General features: G+C 57.2%; 1 protein-coding gene across 1 annotated transcript in view; it reads left to right on the top strand.

The window, feature by feature from the left end:
• The first annotated feature begins 4,546 nt into the window (after window positions 1–4,546).
• Window positions 4,547–10,535, top strand: part of CROCC (ciliary rootlet coiled-coil, rootletin) — a 41,705-nt gene continuing 35,716 nt past the window's right edge. The window contains exons 1-3 of the mRNA XM_029945899.1: window positions 4,547–4,699; window positions 5,269–5,410; window positions 6,868–7,022. Of these exons, the coding sequence (XP_029801759.1) occupies window positions 4,640–4,699; window positions 5,269–5,410; window positions 6,868–7,022 (357 nt within the window). The 5' untranslated portion in view covers window positions 4,547–4,639. The remainder of the gene's footprint in view (window positions 4,700–5,268; window positions 5,411–6,867; window positions 7,023–10,535) is intronic.

Raw genomic sequence — 10,535 nt, 5'->3', positions numbered from 1 at the left:
AGCCTGGGGACACGAGGCACCCTGCCCACTCAGTCCCATGGGGGGGACACTGTCAGGTTTTTACCCTGAGCTCCCGGGATGCAGCAGGTGCTGGATTTGTGTTTCCTGGAGTCCGTCTGGGATCACCGTCTGTGGGTGACATCATATGGCCGGGACTTGCCCTATGTGACCCCCACCAAAGTTCAGGGAAATTGTTTCTTTTCATTTAGTTTCCTATACTATTGTTTCTTAGCCTGCATGCATTCATTCAACAGCCGTTCCTGGAGCTTGCGGCCTTAGGCACTGTGGAGATAGCATTGAAAAGGCCGACTTGATCCCTGTCCTTGGAGGAGCTAGACAACATACATGTTAGAGAAAACAGTGAATGACTACTGGCAGGGGCCACTTTAGCTGCGAGTCAGGCTTAGCTGTCTCAGGAGGTGATAGTTTTGAAGCAGAATCTGGCTGACAAGCAGGAGTCAGCCATGTAAAAGAGGGAAGAGCATTGCAGGCAGAGAGAACAGCAGGTGCAAAGGTCCTGAGGTGGGAGGGAGCATGTCTCATATGTTTTGCTGAGACTCAAGAAGGCCAGCGTGGCTGGAGTGGAATGAGCAGAGGGGGAGAGAGAGAAGGGGATGATGAGGTGGGAGAAGTGCACCGGGGCCCAGATCGCGTAAGCCTCGTCCGCTGGGGCAGGACTTTGAATTTTGTTATTTAATTCTGAGTGTGATGGGAAGCAGTGTGTATGTTGGGGAAGGGGTGGGATTGAGCAGAAGAGGGGTGTGATCCCTACTGGGTGAGAATAGACTGGAATTGGGGCGCCTGGATGGCTCAGTCGGTTGAGCATCCACTTGATTTCGCCTCAGGTCGTGATCTCTTTGTGAGTTCCAGCCCTGCCCTGGGCTCTATGCTGACGGTTGGGAGGCTGCTTGAGATTCTCTTTCTCTTCCTCTCTGTCTCCCCTGCTTGCGTGCTTGCTCGCTCTCTCTCTCTCTCAAAAATAAATAAATAAACTTAAAAAAAAAGACTAGACTGGAATTGAGGGACGAGAGGGGAAGCAGGGAGACCCATGAGAGCCGTGTCGTCAGTGCAGGCAGAAGATGACAGTGGCCTATGGGACACACATCAGAGACCTAGGCTGGCGTGCGGTGCACAGTGTGTGCTACATAACGGTAGCCATTGCTGTTACTGTTCAAAACTTTGCAGCCAGACATACCTGGGTCTCCCATGTGGCTTCAGTTCTTCCTATCAGGTACCTCTGAGCAAGTTATTTAACCTCACTGAGCCTTAGTCTTGTCATCCGTTAAGTGGGTAGAACAGTGCTGGCACCACAGGGCTGTCAGGAAAGTTAAAACAGATAAGGTAGAAATGCAAAGTTATGGGCAGAGGGCCAGGCTCCTGGTGGGTTCAGAGTTTTTCAGTTACGATTTCCAGTCCACGGTGGGAGAATGAAGGCATAAGTGGGTAAGAACACGGGTGTGTTTGAAACTCATGAGTAATCTCTGAGGGACTTTCTGGCTAGTTCCTGCCGCTAGATCGGGCAAACAGCAGGCTTGGAGGGTGGGCAAAGTCCTGGCAGGCCAGGAGGGTGGGCCGGAGCCCGGCAGGGGTGGGGAGGGAATGAGTGCAAAGAGCATCTCGTCTGTATTTATCTGCCAAACAGTGGCTGCTACCGTGTACCAGGCAACAGACTTCTAGATTGGGTGCTGGGAAGAGCCAATAATATAGCAGCAGTGATGATAACACTAATTAGAGCCAATGCTACCCGCTATGGAACAGCATGTAATCACGAGCGTGAGACGAGCTGACGGGACAGTGAATCCCCGGAACCTCAGAGGCTTAAGAGAAGTTTATTTCTCATTCATGAAAAGTCCTGTTGGGTGTTTTGCAGGTGGCTTTCTTTTCTATTTTTTAAAATATTTTTTATTTATTTTTGAGAGACAGAGAGAGAGTGAGAGAGTAGGGGAGGGTCAGAGAGAGAGGGACACACAGAATCGGAAGCAGGCTCCAGGCTCTGAGCTAGCTGTCAGCACAGAGCCTGACTCAGGGCTTGAACCTAGGAGCCATGAGATCATGACTTGAGCCGAAGCCAGACGCTTAACTGACTGAGCCACCCAGGTGCCCCTTGGCAGGTAGCTTTCTACACGGTGACCCCAGGGACCCAGACCCTTCCAGCGTGTGGCTTACCTGTCCCCTAGGGCCTCAGCATGATTTCCTTCCAGTTGGGGGACAGGGAAGGAGAAAAACAGTTCCTCATGACAGAGTTATCGTGGACCAGGTCTGAATTCTTTTTATCTTAATTCTACTGGCCAGGATGTGATCACGTGGCCGTATCTAACTGCAAGGGATCTCATTCCCTGAGAAGGACCAGACACACGTTTTGGTGAACATAGAGAAGTGTCTGCCACCCCGAACCCAAGCGCACAGCTAAGCACGGGTCACCTTACTGAAGCCTCGTGATAGAAGCAGGTACCATTATCATCCCATTTTACAGATAAGGAAACTGAGGCTCAGAGAGGCGAAGTCACTGGCTCGGGTCACACAGCGAGCGGGGAGGCATACCCATGATTGGAGTTGGATGCTGAAGCTATAACATCCAGACTTTTCCTATGAGGGATTCAATCATTGTTTTGAGAATTGATTGGGAGCTGCGGACATTGGAGAACCGCATGTACACAACAGGGTTTAGATGTGATTTCTTGGGGTCTAGAGAGCCCAGTCAGACTCTAGGGGGAGAACTCTGGGCAGAGGCAAAGGTTAGTGTCACCCAGCGCCCAGGGCTCTGGCATCCTGCTCCCCTCTCTGGTCCCTTAGGGCACTGGCTAGGCGAAGGCACAGAATTCCGTTCGGTTCCTCAAGCACGTCAGGGGCACCGTCTCTGCCAAGGCCGGCAAGCAGGGGCAGAGATCCTGGCCTCAGGGTGTTTGTGACCTCCCCCCTGCTCTGGTTCTGGGTGCCCGGCCTCTGGGATTTCTGGAGGGTGTCTGGTGGTGGGAAGATGAGAGTCCCAGAGTTTCTTGTGACAGCTCTCTGCCCCTGGCCAAGTTCACTTTTGCCTAATTTTGGCCTTGGTTGCCACAGCAACTTATCTTTTTGGCCCGCATGCCCTGTTTCCTGGTTTTCCATTTGCAGAACAGATTTCCTTGTTGAAGGTGAGGGGTCCAGCCTAACGGATGTGCATTTATGCAGTACCTGCTGCATTCCTGGGTCTGACCCAGAGACAGGGGTAGAGTCTGAAATGGAAAATGCCTGGTCTTGGGGCACTTATCGGGAGGCTCCCTGGCCCAAGTGGAATGAGCCTTGGGCTTCCCACTTCCCTGCGACGAATAGCTAAGAGCCCTAAGTTCTCTAAGCCTTGATTTTCTCATCCGGAAATGGGTTGAAGTGAGGATTTAATGATGCAATGTGAATAGGACTCCTATGGAACATGGCACTTAGCCCAGAGGATACCCTGAGGCCGAGGGGCCACTGGTAGCAGGAGTGATGCTCATGAAAATAGGAATCATAGCTGCCACCTCTTTGCTCGCTACATGCCCAGGGTGGTTCTAACCTCCTTAGTTACATTTCGACCCACTGGAACCTCAGTGACTCTGTGTGGTAGGTCCATCAGTACCATTTTAGAGATGATAAAACTGAGGTTCAGAGAGATACCTTGTCCAAGGTCATACTGCCAAGGGGCAGAGCTGGGACTCCCATGTGGCCTCAGATCTGCCAATCAGTCCAGAGTTCCGGGCCTAACTGCAGCCGCCAGCTTCTGTGCCACAGGGCAGCAACAGGTGGCGGGAGGTGGTGGGTGGACCTCTGGCCGCAGGGTGCAGGGACGGTACATTCTGGATTGTCAAATGAATGAAATCAATATTTATCAAATACACTGAGCCTGGCGCTGAGTCACACACTGTTTGTGCACACCGCAGTTTTTTGTTTAAATTCCCAGACCACTCCACGAGATGGGTGCCAATAGTATCTGCATCTTACAAGAGGACAGTGAGGCTCAGAGAGGCAAAGTGGTTTTCCCAGAGGCACACAGCCTGTGTGTGTGGTGGGGGGAGTGGGGGCGAAGGGGAGGAGATTCAGGTCGCTTGGGGTGGGCGATTCCTCAGCCTGCCATCTTTGCCCTGAACCCTATGTGGGAAGTCATCCCCATACCCTGGCACACAGGCTTAGCAAATCACGTGACCTCCGTCTGGGTCAGCAAAGGAGGGCTCAGAGACTAGCCTTTCCCGCCTCCTGATCCTGACCCCACCCCCTAGGCTTGGAGGCCTCTAGGACCCAGCAGCTGGGGAGGGTGGAGTGTGCGTGTGCGTGTGCGTGTGTGTGTGTGTGTGTGTGTGTGTGTGTTTGGGGGGGTCCCTTCATCTCCAGGTCCCTCCCCCTCCCTCTCTCCAGCCTTTCCCTTTCTCCCCCACCTCCTCCCCCTTTCTGCCCCTCCCCCTCTTCATCCCTTCTCTTCCCTCTTTTCCCTCCCCTCCTCTCCTTTCCCAGCCCCTCCCCCTCCCTCACCCCTCCCACCTCAGTGGTCACATGGGGGGGCACCACCGGATTTAAGCCTAATCTGCGCTGTGCTCAGCACAGCGGTCTGGCCATGGGGTGGGAGAGCTGAGCTAGGCTCTCAGTCCCTGGAAAGGGGCAGGGCGGGGGAGCACCCACGGTTTCCCCCTCCATGAGCTTGGGGCTGGAGGAATCCGTGGAGGCCCAGCAGGCACTGGAGACGGTTATCCAGGTGGGTGCTGAGGACTGAGCCCCCCGTGTCCGGGGCAGGGGAGCATGGGTCTAGCAGGAATGCAGGAGTGGTAGGTGCATCCTGGAGTCATGGGGTGGGAGGGGTGGGCGGTGGGGTCCAGCTGGCAGCTCACAGCCAGACTGGGGGTAGAAAGAGGCTGGGAGCAAAACTGGCATGGCCCCTTATCCCAGCGCCCTGAGGGAAAAGGGAGTCCCTGCTCCCAGATTTAAGGGTTGAGGTGATGTCTGCTAGCACAGTGCTATCCTCATCCATTGTAGGGTTGGATGTGTGGGACCCCCAACACTGTGCTGCCCCAATGGGTTTTGTGAGTGGGCCATGCGGTTTGGGTCTCTCCTCTGGGCCCCTCCACAGAGCCTCCTTCCCGGGCAGAAGGCACTCAAGCAGTCCCTCCCCTGGGGCTTTTATCCACCGTTAACTCCCAGGCTTCCCTCTGCGGGGAATTTCCTGGGCACCCACATCTTGGGTGGTAGGACTTTGTTCTTGTCCCATCCAGTCCAGGGAGACCAGGGTGCCTGGTCCCCTTCCAACCCTTTCTCTTCCCCCTACAGACACTGGAGGGCAGCGTCCTGAGGGCAGGCCGGGAGAGAGGCCTGAGCGCGCAGGACCCGGCTCCGGACTCTCAGCTCACCTGCCTGCCCGCCCGCATCAGGGAGATCGTCACCCGCAACCTCTCCCAGCCTGAGAGCCAAGGTGCCCCTCTTCATTTGCCCCCACAGGCACTGCCTGCATCTCCCCTCTTCTCGCACCCGCCTCTCCCACGGTTGTAATGACAATAATGACTGTAGCTTCCATTTCTCGAATACCCACTATGAGGCAGGCACAACCCTGTGATGGAGGGACCTATTTTACAGATGAGGAAGTGGAGGCCCAGAGGTATAGTTTGCCCAGACTTGTTCTCCATGTGATGCTGCTCGACAGTGGGGATGAGCACCCCCACCCGCAGCCCACAGCAGAGACTTAGACCCAAACACCATGTTCTCTCCCAGGGAAGGTGTGAGCTTGGCTGAACCTGAGATTACAGGGGGAGGGCAGCTCAGTTCAGCTCAGGGCTTTGCAGAAGTCCTAGGGAGGGTCTGTCCATTCCCCACCGGGGCAGAGAGGCTGACGGGCCCCTGCTCCTCCTGCTGGGTGCCATCCCCCACCTCCTTTGTGGTTTGAGAGTCCGGGAAGGGCACAACAGTCAGTTACAAGTGACGTGTTGGCAGCTCTTTGGTAGCAATTCTAGGGCTCCACCACAGTCCTTGTCCAACCTCGGCCTCCTCATGAGGACCCGGGATGTTGGGGCCCCTGCGAGCCCCAGGCAAGGAGAGACTTAGAGAACGCTCACCTCAGGCTGGAAGAGCCTAGAGACCTGGTGGTGTGTGTCCAGTTCTCCTGGGATGGAAGAGGAGCCCCAGGGCCGGGGGACACTTCTACTTCTCCCTTTTTTCCCCCCTTCCTTTTCCTCCTCTCTCTTCCTCTTCCTTCTCCTCCTTCCAACATAACCTGTAGGAGCCTTTTTAAAAATATTTTATTTATTTTTGAGAGAGAGACACACACACACAGCATGAGTAGGGGAGGGTCAGAGAGAGAGAGGGAGACACAGAGTCCGAAGACAGGCTCCAGGCTCTGAGCTAGCTGTCAGCACAGAGCCCGACATGGGGCTCGAACCCATGAGCCGTGACATCATGACCTGAGTCGAAGTCTGACTCAACTGACTCAACCACCAGGTGCCCCGACCTATGAGATCCTAAGCCCTGGCTTCAGAAGTTCCATGCAGCCCTTCCCTTAAGTGAGGTCTTCCTGGTCTCCTGGTTACCGTTCCACTCCATTTCAGATCAGCAAAACTGAGGCCCAGAGAAGAGCAGTACCTGGAGAAGGAAGGAGCTAGAACTCCTGGACCGAGCCCCCCTCCTGCATGTTCTGGGCCCGCTGGGGCCACCCTCCAGCCGTGGTCTTGTCCACTCTGAGTCGAGCCCGAGGCCCGTCTCTTTGCCCAGCTTCCTGTTCTTCAGCTCTGTTAGTGTGCTCCGGTGCCAACGTCCACTCTCAGGGGCCCAGTCCCGCTTCCTGCCTCCAGTGATGTTTCTGGAACACCTGTAGTGGGAGGGTGTCCGCCTGGCCCTCGGGGGAAGGAAGCCAACCATGTGCCTGCTGTCCCCCTGCAGCCCCGCTGTCGGCCCCAGAGATGGCATCCGTGCTGTCACTGCAGGAGGAGAACCAGCTGCTGCAGCAGGAGTTGTCCCGTGTGGAGGACTTGCTGGCCCAGAGCCGTGCTGAGCGTGACGAGCTGGCCATCAAGTACAACGCGGTCAGCGAGAGGGTGGGTGCTGCCCGGGGGCGGTGGTCCCTGAGGCGAGGGCGGGGAGACAGCCAGGCTGGCCCGGCCCTGCGCCAAAGGCGGGCCTGGGTGTAGATTGTGGCTCTGCCAACCTGAGTGGCCTCGAGCAAGTCTCTGTGCTCCCCAAGTTTGTTTTCTGTCTCAGGGATGCTAGTATGATGTGGGCTTGGGAGGAGTCAGCGAGGGATGGAATAAAGTCCTTGTCGCCAGGGGTGACCCTTGGGGTGGGAGCAGAGACTGAGACCCCTAGAGACCCCTGCCACCCCTTGAGTGTCTGGACATCTCTTTGTGCCCCCCTGAACATGGGTCTTGGGGTCCACCCAGCTGAGGTAGGCAGGTGGAGCGGGCCCAGGTGGCATCTGCCGACCTTTCTGGGGCCGCCACAGACCTGCTGCCACCCCCCCCACCCCCCACCGGGACTGAGACCAGCCAAGGAAGGGAGAAGCCAGCCCTGCGTCCAAGTGCAGACAGGATTCGCCTTCCCAGGGCTTGTGCTGCAGGCTTCTGGGGCCCCCAGGGTCTGGGGCAGGAGGTCGCCGTGGGCCAGGAGCACATGTTGTTTTTGCTGCACCATCTCCTTTGGATCCCCAAGCTCGTGAGAGGTGACGCTAGGGAGTTGGTGACTGCAGGTTGGTGAGAGAGTTGCACGACAGAGAGAGTGTCTAGATGGGAGTGGTAATAACAGTCATAATAGCAGCTACCGTTTATTGAGTGCTTACTACGTGCCAGGCACTTACTGGGAGCTTTACGTTTGATGCACCAAGTTGGAGCCACGATGATGCGCATGTAATGGAGGAGGTAACAGGCTCCGAGAGAGAGGGCACCGTGCTTGGGGTCACACAGCCCGTGAAGGCTGGGTCTCGTGCCCCAGGCCCCAGCTGTGCATTGCAGGTGCGTTTCCTGGGCAACGAGGAGATGATGGGCTAGGACTTCCGGGGGGGCAGTTGGAAAGCTGGAAGGACCTCGCACACGACCCTCTGGATGTAATGAAGAGACTGGAGCGCAGAGACTGAGGCTGGCCCAAGCCCCCTGTGTGGGAGGCAGAGCCAGCTTAGCCGCGGACCCCTGGGCTGGGCCTGTCCACGCATAAACCCTTGCTGGAAAGAGGGAACTGCATTCAAGCCTGTGGCCGTGAGGTGCGCCAGTGTCCTGGTGTCTGCCCGCCTGGACAGGCCTCCGATGTGTTGAGACATGTGGAGGCCCAGGGTGGGGGGCCCGTGGTGGCCCCAGCGCCGGGGACAGTGCACAGTTCCTTTTCCCAGGGTTTGCGGGAGGGGTGGTGGGCGAGCTGGCCCAGGTCCCACATTGTCGGTGGCGACGGGGCCATGAGCCAGCCCTCTTCCAGTGTAGCCCTCTCATCTTTTTGGCCACTGGCACAATGCCAGGCCCCCGGGGGCTGTCTCCTAAATGCCAACTTCTGACTCACAGCGAAGCTAGCGCAGCCCCACGAGCGGCCAGGGGCAGAAAAGGAGAGGTAGGAGGTGGCAGGTTTTTCTGCTAAGACACGCTTCTGAGGCTGGGGCTCCAGCAGGCCAGAGGCTGCGTGTGTGTGTGTGGGGGTGCTGTATTCGTCTAGAAGATTCCTCATGTGGCTGGGGAGGCCGCTGAATAGCATGTAGAGGGAGCCTGGTGTTTCGCTTTTCTCTGTCTGAGGTTGTGTAGGTGAGGCTCCCGCCTGCAGGCAGGGTTTGGAGGCAAAGCCCGCCCTGGGGGGTGGGCCCATGGAGCCCATCTGAGCCTGGAGATCACCTTATTACAGATGGGGGGAGAGGCCCAGAGCAGGGGCGCCAGAGGCCCAAGGTCAACAGAGGAGCTGGGTGAAGACCCCTCGTCCAGGGCTCTGCAGCCCTGTGGCACTCTGTCCCTGCTGCCCACTTGTTCCCAGGGTGCAGGAGGCGGCCCTGCCCCTGTGGCCACAACTGTTACATGTGGGCTGGTTTGGAAGCCAGTCAGTGAGGTTGTTCTGACTCGTGTAAACCCCACAGTATCCCTGGGAAAAAGAAGTGGAGGCAAGGTCTACATCTGTGTCCCGTTGGTGCATGTGGGGAAACTGAGGCAGAGGCTCCCGGGGGCCACTTCCCAGGTCACAAGGAGGACCTCTGATCCCATCTTCCTGTCTGTGGAGCAGGTGTTGGGGTGAGGCAGCTGGGAATGGGAAGGAAGCCATGGCCACATCCCCTCCCTCGTGGCTCCACAGGACAGACCCCCTGGGCTCTACCGCCTCCCTCGTGGCCATGGCAACCTGGACAGAGTGAATGAATGGTGGGTCACAGGGCAGGGGTTGCTAGGGGAGACGGTAAACTTCTTTTACCCTCAGCTTGGTGACCGCCTCTTTCCCTTTTGAATTACAAGTAAAACTGAAAGGCTGTTTTGTGAGGGGTAAAGTTTGTGGAAAGGGGTGAGGTGTGGGGGGAGTGGCCCTGGTCTGGCTGTGAGCACTGGGGGAGCAGGTGGAGCACCCAAAGGTTGCCTGAACCCCTCTAAATCACAGCAGCAAAGAGCATCTGTGTGCAAAACACACAGAGCACAGGCCACCATCAGACCCCACACAAGGCACGTCACACGGAAACACAAGTCTCCGGTAGTGATACGCTCAGATTCGTGGACTGGACACGGCATAAGCCACACCCACAGCCAGACACCACACAGTCCCCCCCCTTCACAGCACGTGGCGCCCAGACGCACAGCCACTCGGACGAGATACACCATCCTGCGGACAACACAGTACGTGGTCTCACGTCTCACGGACACACACAGCCAGACAGAGGTGTGCGTGCCTGCACATTGTGTAGAGTTGCTGACCACAGGCCACAGATGCATGTGGAGCCCAGACACACGCCCCAGATCCCCCCCTTACTGTCCTGCACACGGACATAAACATATGAACACACGGGCACCCCCATGCTTGCACCACGCCATGGACCTGTGACCTCCCTCACTGAGGTGCCCATGGAGGCCTAGACACAGAGGTACACAGGGTCCCACATGGAGACAGATGACAAAATACACCCAGCCGCAGCCAGATACACGTAGTATCTCAGTGCTGCCATCACTGTGCCCAGAGGTAGGCACTCTGGCTGTCACTGCCTTAGGTAGGCTCTCTGCAGACCCTGGTCACAGGCCTGCAGCCTACCTTCCAGGCAGAAGCCCCCAAGCAGTCCCCACCGGCCCCTCTTTATGGGTGGCACCCCAGGGGCCACTGTCGCCCTGCCCTAGCACTGACCCCAGCATGTGGGCTGGAGTGGGTAGGGCTGTCAGTGGCTCATTGAGTGGCTCCTGGGCATACGGTGAATGTGGGCGTGGGGGGGCTAGCCTGGACTGGCTGTTAGTCAGGGGAAGAGCAGTTGGCCTTGCCATTGGCTTCCCTGGGGCCTCACGTGGGAGGGCATGGGACTGCCGGGCCTGAGCTAGCAGGCCGGGCAGTGGGGAGCTGGGCCTGGGTTGGGGTCAGCTGGGCTGAGCTGTCTTCCCCTCGCTTCTCCCTGAGCAGTGTCC

This window comes from Suricata suricatta, chromosome 8 (assembly GCF_006229205.1).
Source record: "Suricata suricatta isolate VVHF042 chromosome 8, meerkat_22Aug2017_6uvM2_HiC, whole genome shotgun sequence".
Classification (NCBI taxonomy): domain Eukaryota; kingdom Metazoa; phylum Chordata; class Mammalia; order Carnivora; family Herpestidae; genus Suricata; species Suricata suricatta.
This window is presented reverse-complemented; position numbering and strand designations above follow the sequence as displayed.